Consider the following 15,855-nt stretch of genomic DNA (forward strand, 5'->3'; position numbering starts at 1 on the left):
ACTAGCAAACATTATGTTCTTTGTATAATACCCAGGCAGTGCACTGCAAGTTATTTACAGGAAATAGTCCAGAGGTCTATTACAATTGCTGGATGTACAAAGGTCACAAAAATACCACTCCTGATGCTTAGAGATGCTTTCATATAGCTCTCATCAAATGATCAGTAGCTTCTGCCACTGCCAATTTTTCCAGTAGACATGTGATTGTTTGGGATACCTTATATCAGTGATTTTCAACCTTTTCTGAGCCGTGGCACATTTTTTACATTTACGAAACCCTGGGGCACATGGAGCGGGGGGGGGCTAAAAACCCTGGGGCACATGGAGCGGGGGGGGGGCTAAAAAAAATTCTCTCTCTCTCTTCCTCCCCTTCGCTCTATTTCTTTCTCCCTCTTTCTCTCCCTTCCTTCCTTCCTCTTTCTTTCTTTCTCTCTCTCTCCATCCCTTTCTTTCTCTTCCTTCCTCTCTTTTTTCTCTCTTTCTCTCTCGCTCTCTACGTCCCTCTGTCTTTCTCTCTCTCTCCTTCCCTCCCTCTCTTTCCTTCTCTCTCTCTTGCTTTCTTTCTCCCTCTCTTTCTCTCTGTCTTGCTTTCTTTCTCTCTTGTTCTCTTTCTCTCTCACTCGCTCTTTCTCTCTCTTGCTTTCTTTCTCGCTCTCTCTTGCTTTCTCTCCCTCTTGCTTTCTTTCTCTCTTTCTTTCTCTCTCTCTTGCTTTCTTTCTTTCTGAGCTTCGCGGCACACCTGACCATGTCTCGCGGCACACTAGTGTGCCACGGCACACTGGTTGAAAAACACTGCCTTATATAATGACTCAGAATTCTGAAAAGGTTTACACAGAATTTTCAAAATCCATATGTGTTTATGGTTTCTGTAACCATTTGGATTAAGGCACATCTTAATTACATTTGGTGACTCTTATAGCTGAACAGCCCTTTGGTGCAAACTAAGGAAAGGTCCTAAAGAAGGACATGGCTGCTTTAAAGAGAGATTCTATTTTGGTTTTTATCTTATTTTCATTGGGGGTTTTTTCATCATCATATACAGTGGTACCTCTACCTAAGAACGCCTCTACTTAGAAACTTTTCTAGATAAGATACTGCCAAAAGTTTATTTTTAAAAATTACAGTGAAATATTTTGAAAGTAGAAGTGATAAGAAATTAGAATTCATTCCAGGATATAAGTTCAGGTTCTTCATTTGCAAAGGTGCTTTTTGTGAAATTTTGTTTTCATAGTGGGACTCAACGTTTCATATAGCCATCATAAGATACATGAACTACTTACAACATCAAAAAAACCAATTGTTTATATATTTTGAAATTAAGAAGAATGAGGAGCTTGGTAATAGTGTTTATTGAATATGTATTTTTTTGTTGTTCTTGTTTTTAAAACACAACAGATGTTCCTGTCACTTCAACTCCAGTTACTGCTTCCTACCATGGCTGCATGACGGTGAAAGTTAACAATCAAGCTCTGGATTTAGATGAGGCACTCCAAAAGACCAATGACATCACCTCTCATTCTTGTCCTCCAGTAGAAACTGGTCAATAGATGCCACTGCAACACACACAGAAGTTTTGTATTCAACATATGTGCATTTCAGTTATAAATTATTCAGATTTCCAGCACTGCGTGTATAGTTCCCTTGAACACTGAAGTTATGTAGGATCTACTGTGTTAATTATTGAAATATTTTTTTGCTTGAGAGGATTTAAAATATGTAATATATTTGTAAATAGTTGAGAAGACTAATGTTAATAACCGGAAGTTGCAAATTGTTGTCTGAGGTGAGTAGTTGAAAGACAGTTCATGGTCGCTGGTAATTTACTTTGTGTGGACTGAAAGATTTAAAATAATTCTGTATTTTTTTAATGCTGCTTCCTAACTTACAAAATATGAAGAAAATAAAACTTTTTGTTGAATTATATGATTCAAGGGCAACATTTACAGTGAGATTTTAACATTTTCTCCCATTCAAAGCTTAAGCTTAGCAAACGTGCTTTCCTATCTAATTTATACATAATAAATTTGGCTTTGGGTTTTAGAAAACTCTTTCATGGCAAACAGCAATTATGGAGGGAACAAGGAACATTTAAATCCACATGTTTAATAGTGGTTCCCATTCTCCTCTCTTGGTTCCTTTTGCCTTTGTCGGAAGTATAATCTGTAATGGGAAATCAAGGCTTGTAAGATAAAACAACCATACTAATTCTATTCTCACTTTGGATACAGTACAAACCTATGGGATACAAAAGCATAGGATGGAGTGCTCCACCTTTTTCCTTTGGCTTATTCAAAGGGTGATACGAATTTTAAACCTGTTTTCTTAATTATCTTTGGATAACCAGTTTCCTCAGTTCTCTTTCTCACAATAAACAAAAGAAATTTTGACTTTTGGGATCTTCAGAAGAGTAGGAGGACCACGAAATTCCAGCAGAAGCAGTTTAGGAACCATTTCCTGAAACTTTATAAGTGTAATATTTAAAGGATGGAGGACTCAGCATTTAAGTTCAGTTTCAGCCTCTACAGTCCAAAACATTCTCATTGAGGATGGCTGAAGTCCTGTTTTGGATTGATAAAGTTTTACTCAATGAGCTCCATCCGGCCTGCTTCCAGTGTCTTACATGCTGGGAATAAGGTTCTCCACGCCTCAAGTATTCCTTTCCAAGTCTTCCTTTTCTCTCTCCCCTGTACCCAGTGGTTTTCTAGACTAATCTGGAATCCAATAAATGTTAATAAAATAAATTGGCCTTATATAGTCCTAATATGTTACAGATAACTACCCCATTAAGAAATTAATTTGGGAAATGTAAGAAGCTTGGGATCTCTTGAATTTTTATATATTTATTTATTTTGTCCAATACACAATAATACACAATGAAGGTTATAGAGGATATAGTAGAGAAGAAATACGAGATATAGGAGACACTATAGGATAGGCCAGTGATTTTCAACCTTTTTTGAGCTGCGGCACATTTTTTACATATACAAAATCATGGGGCACATGGAGTGGGGGGGCTAAAAAAAGTTTGGACAAAAAAATTCTCTCTCTCTCTCCCTCTTCCTCCCTTTCGCTCTATTTCTCTCCCTCTTCCTCTCCCTTTCTCTCTCCATCCCTCTTCCTCTCTCTCTCTTCCTTCCTCTCTTTTTTGCTCTTTCTATCTCTCCCTCCTTCCCTGCCTATCTTTCTCTCTCTCTCTCTTGCTTTCTTTCTCTCTCTCTTTCTCTCTTGCTTTCTTTCTCTCTCTCTTGCTTTCTTTCTCTCTCTCTCTTACTTTCTTTCTCCCTCTCTCTCTTTCTCTCTCTTGCTGAGCTTCATGGCACACCTGACCATGTCTCGTGGCACACTAGTGTGCCGCGGCACACTGGTTGAAAAACACTGGGATAGGCGATGGAAGGCACTCTAGTGCACTTATGTACGCCCCTTAAATAAATATAGATATAGCTCCTATCTATCCTGCTGTTCCTAAATTATTGCATCATATTGCTGTTTATTAATCAGATTATTTGTGTGTGATTTCAGAATACAATTGCCTTTTTCTGATTGGGAAAGCTGTTTGCCCCAGAACCTTTTAATTGCAATATAACAAATGTTTTCAAATTTAGCTCATCAAAAGCTGAAAAAATATAGGAGTAAAGCAAATATATGTTTTTCTATGGTGGGTAGTTAGAAAGTAGTATAGAATAGTTACATTATATCACTACAACATTACCAGTAGCTTACTAATTGGATTTCTTGAAAACGAACTATGGAATAGCAATATTGTACCAGAGAGGAAATAGTTAATGTTTAAGCTTTTGCCAAAACATACATGTATATTTGTAGTAATATATTGTGTATATTTATCCCCTGTTTATCGATGCTTTCTGAAGTGCTGAGAATGTTGGTTAGCCTATTTATATCAAGTCATTTTGTGACGCTATTTTTCCATATATAAGAAGAGGCCCACAAAACATTTTAAAAGGGTTTTATTTAGACACATGGCATTTCTCCTGCATTCATTCATTGTTCATCTATTCTCCCTTCATGCATGTACATAGACATGCCCACAAATATATATATCACTATATTTTCCCCTCCTTTCTCATTAAAAATATAAAGAGCATAACTATGTGGTAATATTTTCAACATTATTAGAAAAACAGCCATTATTGACACCATAAATCCTGTAGCCAAGCTCCAAATGAAATTTCAACATATAGAGATAGGAATTACTAATTCTAATAGCTGCTCTTTTCTACTTTGCTGATGTTCTAGTATTTCGGTCTCCTAATTTGCTCTCAGATGGCTCAAATTTCAGTTATTATTTAAGCTGTTAGATGTACAAGATAATGAACTTTTCTAGATTTTTCATTATGCGCAAATACAGTACACAAATGACCTTACACACACTTGAGCCATCCTTCAGTCGGTTGGGTTGATTTTAGTCCTTTCTTAAAACTGACTATAGTACTTCATGTATGTTTGAAGACTATCAGTCTGTACTCTGTAATATATAGGAAGCTAAGTACTGTCACCAAAGTGCTAACAAGTTGTTATGGTTGAGTTTTTCTTCTTATAGATACTTTGCCACAAATCTAGTGTTTTATTTTTTCGTGCTTGTCACATTGGAGTTAGTATCATCATACATAATACCCAACCCATTATATGGCTTTCTGTCTAGTTCCAAGAAGATTCCAAGACTTTTATTAATCAAGTTAGTTTAAGAACTACACTACCGAAAGTTCTTTTCCCAGGACTACACCCTGTCTAGGAATGGACGTTGCCCTTTATATTGGTGTGGTCAGTGTGGTCAGAAATATCTTAAAGCACTAAATTATTTATTCATAAAATAGTTTTAATTGTCCCAAATTACTTCATTCTAAGAATATTTCCACTGCTGCTTCATGTTACTAGATTAAAAATTTGTTTAAAGCAGATACTTTAAAGAACAGTCCCCAAATCCCCATTATATCAGATCAAGCATGTTCAGAACTATTAGAATATTTGTAGTTCAGGGTTGAAATGAGGAGTCCTTACTGATCTCTGAGCTTGGTGGTTTTCTAGCAATCAAGAAAGCAACCTTTTCTTGTTTATAAATGTTCTTGGCTGTAATGAGTTATATAAGGTTCAGAATTGACTGGCAATCATAGATCAGTTTTTCTCAGCTTTGTGAACTTTTAGGTTGTATGGACTTTAACTCCCAGAATTCCTTAGCCAAGTGATTGCGGAATTCTGGAAGTTGATATCCACACATCATAAAAGTTCATAAGGTTGAGATACACTTTCAGATAATTAAGTAATTTTTAAGCTTTAAAATATTTTTTAAATTATGGTGTCAGGTGTTGTTACGCAAATTAAAAAGAAAAACGTGACAAGCATATACAGTGGTACTTCTACCTATGAATGCCTTTATTTACGAACTTTTCTAGATAAGAACTGTGTTTTAGATTTTTTTGCCTCTTCTCTTTCCACTTACAAATCTGAGCCTCTGAAACTATAACCGGAAAAGGCAGGGAGAAGCTTCCGTGGGGCCTCTCTAGGAATCTCTTGGGAGGAAACAGGGCCGGAAAAGCGGGGAGAAGCCTCTGTGGGGCTTCTCTAGGAATCTCCTGGGAGGAAACAGGGCCTCTACCCTCCCTATGGTTTCCCCAATCGCACATATTATTTGCTTTTACATTGATTCCTATGGGAAAAATTGCTTCTCACAAACTTTTCTAGTTAAGAACCTGGTCACGGAACGAATTAAGTTCGTAAGTAGATATACCACTGTATCCTAATTTAGCCTGTCCAGAGAAATGTTATTAGATTATAAATATATAATAATATAGGATGAATGGCTGGTAATACTGACGACTGAGGATATTTGGGGAATATAGTAACATTTATTTCTTCTGATTTTAAGTAATTTCCCCCCCAAGATCAATCCTTTTTATTTCAGATTGTGCATAATATTTTCTCTGTTTATTGTGGATAATGAAATAGAAGAGGATTTTGCAAACCCTAATAACCTCCTAGCAGAGGTCTATTGGCTAAGGCATCAGGCTGAAAATTGGGAGACTGAGTTCTAGTCTGGCTCAGGCACGAAGCCTGCTTGGTTATCATGAGCCAGTTGCTTTTTCTCAACACTAGGAAACCATTTCTGATGAAAAACCCTTGCCAAGAAAATTGCAGGAACTTGTCCAGGAAGTTTCTGAGAATCAGACACAATTGACTGGAAGACAACAAAACCCTATTATGGCTGTATCTCCCATGGCCTTCTGAGACCTTGACAATATGAGTGTTTTTGAGCTAGGAACAAGCAATGGGGGGCAGGAACTCTGTCCAGCTTTTTTGAAACGGTGAGCCCAAAATCCTCCTCTTTCCCAACAGATTCCTTTTACAATATCCTTTCTTTGTGCCCAATTATTAATTGGCCGAATCTGCAATTTGCATAAAGCAATAACTTTATTTCCAGCAGTATTAAGTCCTAGACAGCACAAACTATTCAGACAAGCACAACAAATCCAAATATTTAAAATATAGTCCATGTTTCTGTGGGGTGGGGAAGGGGAGGAACCTAGATCATACTAGATTATCTTATTTATCCCTCTTTTGATAAAATGCATACCCTGAAACAACTACCACAATCTTTTGGAAGACATATTTACCCAAAATAAGATATTGAATAAGCAGAAAAACAGAGAAATATCTCTTTTCCTAAGACAATTGGTTTTTATATATATGCTGAGAGATAGCTAGATAAATTTAAGTACATTTTTACTGGAGATAAAACTGTTGATTTTGCATAATAAAATGGAAAGATCGATAAACATTGTATTCCTATATAAAAAATGGATGGTGATTGTTATTTGAGAGTTAAATCACACATGAAACAATTGTGTATCTGCATTGCTAACCTATGTGGGTGGCTATAGGGATAATAGGCTATAGGCTAATATAGGGATAATATTATTTTGGTTTTGACTAGCCTTATTTATTACTATACCTGGTCCTGAATACAACTCAATATAGCTTTACATCTCCACCCCATGTCCAGTCAGCGAAGCAGTGGAAGTGATGTGCCGGTGCCTAGAGGCTGTTAGAGTCTGGATGGGTGTCAACAGACTCAAATTCAACCCTGATAAGACAGAGTGGCTGTGGGTTTTGCCTCCCAAAGACAATTCCATCTGTCCGTCCATTACCCTGGGGGGGGGGAATTACTGACCCCCTCAGAGAGGGTCCGCAACTTGGGTGTCCTCCTCGAACCACAGCTCACATTAGAGAAACATCTTTCAGCTGTGACGAGGGGGGCATTTGCCCAGGTTCGCTTGGTGCACCAGTTGCGGCCCTATCTGGACCGGGACTCACTGCTCACAGTCACTCATGCCCTCATCACCTCGAGGATCGACTACTGTAACGCTCTCTACATGGGGCTACCTCTGAAAAGTGTTCGGAAACTTCAGATCGTGCAGAATGCAGCTGCTAGAGCAATCATGGGCTTTCCCAAGTATGCCCATGTTTCACCAACACTCCGCAGTCTGCATTGGTTGCCGATCAGTTTCCAATCACAATTCAAAGTGTTGGTTATGACCTATAAAGCCCTTCATGGCATCAGACCAGAATATCTCCAAGACCGCCTTCTGCCGCACCAATCCCAGCGACCGGTTAGGTCCCACAGAATTGGCCTTCTCCGGGTTCCATCGACTAAACAATGTCATTTGGTGGGACCCAGGGGAAGAGCCTTCTCTGTGGCAGCCCTGGCCCTCTGGAACCAACTCCCCCCAGAGATCAGAATTGCCCCCACCCTCCTTGCCTTTCGTAAACTTCTCAAAACCCACCTCTGCCGTTAGGCATGGGGAATTGAAATATCTTCCCCAGGCCTTTATAATTTATTTATGGTGTGTTGTGTGCATGTTTTTAAATTATGGGTTTTTAATTTCGTATTATTAGATTTGTATTGTACATTGTTTCTATCACTGCTGTGAGCCGCCCCTAGTCTACGGAGAGGGGCGGCATACAAATTTAATAAATAAATAAATAAATAGTTCTGCCTCAGGAAAATTGGGCAATTTGATTTGGTCTGCATTTTAAAGAAAAAAGTAATAATGTATATCTCAGATTGCATTATAATTTTGGGATTCTGCTGAATTCTGGATATTGTAATACAAATCTCAGGTCATAAACTGCATATAAATATATAGGCAAAAAACAAATAACTGTTATTGAAAGGTGCCTATGAAAATAAATGCTATTTTTCTGGCAGTTTTTCTTAATTATAATGATTTACTAGATGTTATATGAGATGTAGATCAGTAATGTTTCCTTGGTGAATAGGAGTTATGCTATTTTTAAAAATATATATCTTAAGTTCAACCAGACATAAATCTCAAATGCAGTCAATTGTGACACTGTCAGAGAAGGTATTTTTGTTGGGGTTGGGGGAGAAAATCACTTGATATTGCTGGAAGTAATCCGGTAGCAATTGACATTGATTTCATGAATTATTTGCTTACGTTTATGCTGCCCATTTTCCATTCTGACACCGAGACGTAAAATGGTGAAATACAATGCCACACAAAATGACATTAATGAATGGAAGCTAACCTAGTCAGCACACATTGTTCTCACTGCCAAAGCTATTTTACTTTTCAAAAACAGGTGGATAATAATCTATTGGCTATGGTACGTACGGTGGAGGCTTTTCACCTGACAAGAAATAGGCTGGTGTGTATAATGGAGGAGCATTAGGAGGCGCCCCGTGGTTACAGCTGGCCTGAGAAGGTGGCTGGGGGTCATCAGCTAAAGATACATCAGTAGATGAAGATGTTGGGAAATTGCTGGTAGGCTGCACCAAGACAAAGAAAAAGCTTGCAATGAAGCTGAAGTGTAAAACGATAAATGTATGTTGATGTACTTCATAATTTCTAAGCCCCAAATTCTGGATTTGCCACTGCAAAGTTTTACACACACGCATGCACCTACTTCAACCTACAGTCATTCTCAAGTCTAAGCCATAATGTTTTTTTAAAAAAAGAAATTTAATTCTCAAGTCTAAGCCATAATGGGTTTTTTAAAAAAGAAATTTCATTCTCAAGTCTAAGCCATAATGGTTTTTTAAAAAGAAATTTGGTGTAGTGATGATGTAAGAACTGGGGGGGAAAAGGATTGAGACACATTTATATATAGCGAACCACAGTTTGAAAATACTTTTTAAGTGGGTACTTCTGGTTATTTTAATTGTATCTTGCTGTGGTATTTAAATCCAGAATCCTAAGCTTCTGATTAGTTTAGTGCTTAGCCCAATTCTTTGTCTGTTGCCAGAAGCAATAAAGCAAACCAAGAAGCTTGTGCTTATCTGCAGGATTGAGACTGCCTGTTCTTGCCTTGTCCAAGGACCATTGGTAAAGTAACTCTTGGCTTAACAGGATCTGTAAACATTGTCTGTGTTAGCTTTCAATGTCAACAAAACTCTGATTCATCTGCTTTGTCTGCACAAATCCATTTCTGTTGACCTTATAAATCAGTGTTTATCAAGACTGGCAACTTTTAAGACAGGAGGGCTTCAATTCTTAGAATTACCAGCCAGTCTATTCAAATTGAGAAACGCTAATATAAATGTTAAGCAGTGGTAGCAATAGGTCAGTGATGGCGAACCTTATTTTCCTTGGGTGCCCAAACAGCGTGGGCGCACGCTATTGTGCATGCGCGAGTGCCCACACTCATAATTCAATGCCTGCAGAGGGCGAAAACAGCTTCCCCCGCCCCCAGGAGGCCCTCTGGAGGCCAGAAATGGTCTATTTCCCAACTTCTGGTGGGTCCAGTAGGCTCATGTTTCACCCTTCCCAGGTTCCAAATGATTCTCTGGAGCCAGGGGAGGGTAAAAACGCCCTCCCCCAACCCCCAGAGGCTCTCTGGAAGCCAAAAACGCCCTCCAAGAGCCTCTGTACAAACCAAAAATCAGCTAGCCAGCAAACACATGCACGTTGGAGCTGAGCTAGGGCAACTGCTCATGTACCAGCAGATATGGCTCCATGTGCCACCGCTGGCACCCATGCCATAGGTTCACCATCACTGCAATAGATATTCCTGATCACACACATCCACACAGGAAAAGGTGCTCTTTTATCCACCTGGTATTCATCGTTCAGGCTTGGATTAGCGTATGCACCCATAGATTCACACATGAAATCCCCTATTATAAAGGCAATCCAGGATGGCACTGTGGATGTCAGATGTATTGGCACACCTCGTGTACTCTACCTGAAGGGGCAGGTGATAGGAAGGATAATGAGGAACAGAAGCTGCTGAAGGACAAAATCCAGCATATGTCAAGATCTGCTGAGCAGGATTGTAAAGGATCTGTGGTGGCGGAGCACAGCTGAAGGCAATTTGGGAAACAGGCACCTGCAATGGAAAGAGGTGAATCAATTTTACTTCCTCCCCAAGTCTGATTTCAATACTGAATACTTTTTCCCTTGATATGTCAATCACACCCTTCCCAAATAATATGCCATTCCCTTTGTACAGATGGGCAAATGAAAACTGTTTAAGAAGAGAAACCAATCTTTCTTTTACCCCACTTAAAAATCCCAAGTCTTCGGAGAAAGGCGGCATACAGTCTAATAAATAATATTAATATTAATAACAAAGTCCACGGTTCTGGCAAGAAGCTTGCTTTTATTTGAAGCTAGTGGTTCTCAATCTGAGGGTGGGGATGCCTTTGGGGGTCGAATGATGATTTCACAGGGGTCACCTAAGATCATGGCAAAAGACAAATTTCCCATGGTTTAGAACCTAAAGCTTCTATTCTGGCACCTTGGAACTTATTTTTACAATCCAACCAATCAGACATTTACAGTGAGGGTGTCCTTCTGACCTTCCTACCAATAAGCTTAAAGCTCTGTTGGGAAAAATTGGCATTAGACTTATGGTTGGGGGCAGTGGAGGGCTGCAAAAAAATGTACTACCACACTGTGGGCATGGTTTATGGGTGTGGCTTGCCAGCCATGTGACCAGGTGAGTGTGGCATGACAGTCATGTGACCAGGTGGTGGCTTAAAGGTCATGTAACTGGCTTAAAGATGGCCAACTTGGCTGGCGTCACTCACATCAAGGATTTGGGTTAGGGTGCCTGGCCTCTCCTTGCCTCAAAGAGATACAATTTCCTTTACTATTCCTGAACATCCAAAATATACTATTTAATTCTATATATACATGCCATATGTGTACATACATATCACACACAGGCACACAAAAATATACATTATCTACTATATAGTGTGTACACACACACACACACACATCTCTTCTAAAATTATAAACATTCAGCTTCATTTACTGCAATAGGAAAAACACACCCAGAGCCCAGAAGGGGGAAAAAAGGGAGGGGGGAATCAATTTTTTTCTACCAATTCTGCGTATCTGACAAAAACTTTTCTACCGGTTCTGTGTACCTGATCATACCTGTAGGAGCCCATCACTGGTTGGGGGACACCATAACATGGGGAACTATATTAAGGGGTCGCAGCATTAGAAAGATTGAGAACCACATAATGTAAAATGAGCTAATAATAGGGTTGACAAGTTCTCTTCAAAGGCTGCAAAAATCCATACAACACTACAGGGCAGCAAAGTGTTAGAGCTAAACTAGATAGCTTTAAGATTGTGAGGGAAATTCTGGAAGTTGAAGTCCACCATCTTAAGGCTGCCACGGTTGAGAGACAACGAGATAAGGGTTCTGTAGGCCAGCATCTAGCAGAATAATTCTCTTTCCTTCAGTTGTCTTTTGAACAAGCTCAACCCGGATAAGACGGAGTGGCTGTGGGTTCCGCCTCCCAAGGACAATTCCATCTGTCCGTCCATTACCCTGGGGGGGGAATTATTGACCCCCTCGGAGAGGGTCCGCAACTTGGGCGTCCTCCTCGATCCACAGCTTACATTAGAAAACCATCTTTCAGCTGTGGCGAGGGGGGCGTTTGCCCAGGTTCGCCTGGTGCACCAGTTGCGGCCCTATCTGGACCGGAACTCATTGCTCACAGTCACTCATGCCCTCATCACCTCGAGATTCGACTACTGTAACACTCTCTACATGGGGCTACCTTTGAAAAGTGTTCGGAAACTTCAGATCATGCAGAATGCAGCTGCGAGAGCAGTCATGGGCTTACCTAGGTATGCCCATGTTTCGCCATCACTCCGCAGTCTGCATTGGTTGCCGATCAATTTCCGGTCACAATTCAAAGTGTTGGTTATGACCTTTAAAGCCCTTCATGGCATTGGACCAGAATACCTCCGAGACCACCTCCTGCCGCATGAATCCCAGCGACCGATTAGGTCCCACAGAGTGGGCCTTCTCCGGGTCCCGTCAACTAAACAATGTCGGTTGGCAGGCCCCAGGGGAAGAGCCTTCTCTGTGGCGGCCCCGACTCTCTGGAACCAACTCCCCCCCGGAGATTAGAACTGCCCCTACTCTCCCTGCCTTCCGTAAAGTTCTTAAAACCCACCTTTGTCGTCAGGCATGGGGGAACTGAAGCATCTCCCCCGGACACGTACAATTTATGTATGGTATGTTTGTGTGTGTGCTTGTTAGTATATCGGGGTTCTTTTTAAACTTTTTTAAATATTTAAATTTATTTGAATTTATTTGGATTTGTACGATTTGTTTATGTCTGTTGTGAGCCGCCCCGAGTTCACGGAGAGGGGCGGCATACAAATCTAAATAATAAATAAAATAAATAAATTTATAGTACAATCCAACCTTATGTGTTCTATTCATTGGGGCAAGAAGAAACATTCTTTTAAGACAATGCTTCAGGCATAGGTTAGGGAATTGCAACTGCAGTATTCCAGGTTAACTATAGTAGCCGACAGACTTGGATATTACATGGGATGGGGGGGTGGATTTGGCAGTTGCTTTCTGCCAAGAGTGGATTTTTATATAAAAAGTCCAACTCAGCACTGCATGACTGCTTTAAGTTATCTTTCTTTCAGTTGCCTAGCAAATCTTGATTTGTGTCTCCTAAACAGTCATTTGTTTCCTGGCCCCGCTTTGCAAATATAAATACTTAATAAAATAAAATTGTCCACATTAATAATTGCATGAGCAGTTAGCAATAACATTGTCAATTTTTTAAATAAAAGTGAAGTCTGATCACTCAGTATGCGAGACCAACTAAAAGTGCAAGATATTTCTGTTTTATCTTAACTACATCCCACCATCCATGTTAATTACGTTGTTGGCACAGTACGTTCTAAAAAATAGCAACACAAGCATATTCCATGGAGGCTAAAACTTTAAGACCAGCAGAGAATTATGATGTAATCTCAAATTTGATTAGAATTGCATGTAAAGCTGCCAAGAGGAAGATCAGAAGTTTTATATATTAATATAAAACAAAATATATATTAATATATACAAGTATATATTCATCTGTTCTGCTCTTTTCCATTCTTTTCATTTTTCTATGCCCATTTTTATTTGTTCATTTTCTTTTTCACATTTACTTGACTGTATGTTTGAATGTGTTTCTTATCATGCATGTAAATTATTTTAATAAAAATCATTTAATAAAAGCTATTTATAAAAATTATGACCAGCAGAAAACACATTATAAATTTTAGCATATGTATACAAAGATGACAGCTGGATAGAAATGTGTAATAGATTTCAAATTCCAAATGCTGCACAGCCTTATTAAACAATGGCATGTGCTTATTACAATTCCTTAGATTTTGTTCTTTAAAAAAAAGGCAATGTCCCAAAGCACTAAAAATCTTCGAGTTTTCCAAAGAAACTAAAGTGCAAAATATTTAGTGCAGATTGCATTGATAAGTCACTAGTATATTAAATAAAAATAGATTTACAGTATCGGAGCTACAAAAAATCTGGACATACATAAAAGGTAGCAAACCAATAAAGAAAACTGTAATTTTCCACTATGTAGGGGGCATTAAGATTTTGGCAGCTTGGATACGATAGTCCTGCTTAAGGTAAGAAAGATGGATGCTTTCTCAATTGCATGAGATCTAGATAAGCAGCTTTGTGAGATTTAACCAAGATGATTAGATGAAAATTATTGTAAACAGAAAAACCTAGGAAATGTAAATATACTGCAGCAAGCTAGGTTATTTTAATCTAGTGAGGAAGCTGACATTTGTTTTTCATTTTGATTATTTTTTCATTTTACAGCTCCTGAACTAATTTCATTGCCACATTCTCAGCTTGCTAACTGAACCATAAATTCTTCTGGGGCAAATGAGCTGTAAGGACCTTTGCTATACATGAGACATATTGGAGTTAATGGATTCCCCAATGCATAGACTTTGTAGATTCTAAGTACTGTACTGTATGTCACGAATGCCTTCTGTCTTTCCCTTATGAGTGTTGCAGAATAAAGAAAAGAGGCAGAACTTCAAACAGAAGATGCTCAAGCAGACTAATACTTGACTAGCTATATGCTGCCCTTCAGAAGCTAACTAGGACTACTCTCCCCAGGGCACTAGAAAGCTTAGTGGATAACTTTGGGTTGCTCCCTAAACCTTTCCCACAATCACCCTCCTGGAGTTGAGTTAAAGTTGGAGGGAAGATATAATAGAAATCTAATGTACTGTCTTGTACCTTACCTGTATTTTCACACCAGTGAAGGGCTACCAAAATTTTTACAACCACACTATGGGTGTGGTTTATTCAAGATGCCCTGCATTTTCTTTCAACATCTTTCAGTGCAAATTGGGAGCTCTGGGGTAGAGCTCCATTTTTGCTACCCCACTGTCCCCCCCTCCTGTCTAGGCAGTAGCCCACCCCTGTTTCACACCCTGCCCCACACTACTCAACAATCTATCACTTTCTGATCAGCTTTTCTTTACAGAACAGTGCTTCTCTAAAAATATGCTAAGTGCAAGACTCTCAGCTCTTAATTAGATGAATAGGAAACCACCCCATCCCCCCCCTTTTGTGCTGCTATCTGAAATGGACAATACCCTAATCAGTTTCACACTAATGCTTTATTTGGCCTCCTAAGCTACTCACAGAAAATAACCAGGCAAAGGTCAACAGTAGCACATTGCTTTCAAGATGTATTTCTCACCATGTGCTTGCTTACTCTCTTGTAATCCCTTTCTCTCCAATGAATATACAAATTAATGGCCTCCTGTTAATTATCCCAGCCCTGGAATTATCCCAGCCCTGGAAGGGGAAGAGGGGGGATGAATTCAGGGGTCCCCAAACTTGGCAACTTTAAGATTTGTGGATTTCAATTCCTAGCTATGCTGGAGAATTCTGGGAGTTGAAGTCCACAACTCTTAAAGTTGTCAAATTTGAAGACCTCTGGGCTATATGCTTTGTCCCTTTACAGAATTTCTTTGTGATTTGAATTCCAGAAACTTTCCCGTCCATTTGAGCTCACTTGACTGTTTGGGGTCAAATGCTTGACCACAAATGCTGTGAGTATATTCAGGAAAAATTATTATTAAACTTTTTTTCAAGATTTATTATTTTTTGGGCATCCCTTTAATGTTTTCGTCCTTAGTTATCCATCCTGCAAATTCTAAATAAAGCACTGATGCACAGATTAATGGCAATATATATGGCAGCATCTCTAGGCTGTTGTATTTCATTCATTAGTCAAATTATAACTGATACTATTAGCTAGTTAATCAATGACAGACAGGTTGCTTCAACTGGCTTTGGTTTCATGCCAATTAATCAGATCTATGAAATATCTCATAAAATCTGTCCTTAGAAATTGTTTTCATGCATCCAGAACACAAGGAAGTGTAAATGTCTTTGAAGAAAGTAAGGGCCAATCACATAGACATTGTTGACAAGAAAACAATATGAACACAGTCTATCCATTGTCACCAGGATTAGATTTAATTTTAAAGTGGCTTTATATTTAGTCTC

At 39.1% G+C, this 15,855-nt stretch overlaps 3 protein-coding genes across 3 annotated transcripts in view; 2 read left to right on the plus strand and 1 right to left on the minus strand.

The window, feature by feature from the left end:
• The window catches only part of GAS6 (growth arrest specific 6), a 55,170-nt gene extending 53,249 nt beyond the window's left edge, over nucleotides 1–1,921 (plus strand). Inside the window, exon 15 of the mRNA XM_070751117.1 lies at nucleotides 1,396–1,921. Coding sequence (XP_070607218.1) covers nucleotides 1,396–1,547 — 152 coding nt within the window. The 3' untranslated portion in view covers nucleotides 1,548–1,921. The remainder of the gene's footprint in view (nucleotides 1–1,395) is intronic.
• The window catches only part of LOC139166905 (uncharacterized), a 984,072-nt gene that overhangs the window by 728,566 nt on the left and 239,651 nt on the right, over nucleotides 1–15,855 (plus strand). The window lies entirely within an intron of this gene.
• The window catches only part of TMEM255B (transmembrane protein 255B), a 51,322-nt gene continuing 44,102 nt past the window's right edge, over nucleotides 8,636–15,855 (minus strand). The window contains exons 8-9 of the mRNA XM_070751118.1: nucleotides 10,219–10,362; nucleotides 8,636–8,803 (exon numbers count right to left, since the gene is read on the minus strand). Coding sequence (XP_070607219.1) covers nucleotides 8,636–8,803; nucleotides 10,219–10,362 — 312 coding nt within the window. The remainder of the gene's footprint in view (nucleotides 8,804–10,218; nucleotides 10,363–15,855) is intronic.

This window comes from Erythrolamprus reginae, chromosome 4 (assembly GCF_031021105.1).
Source record: "Erythrolamprus reginae isolate rEryReg1 chromosome 4, rEryReg1.hap1, whole genome shotgun sequence".
In the NCBI taxonomy this organism is placed as follows: Eukaryota; Metazoa; Chordata; class Lepidosauria; order Squamata; family Dipsadidae; genus Erythrolamprus; species Erythrolamprus reginae.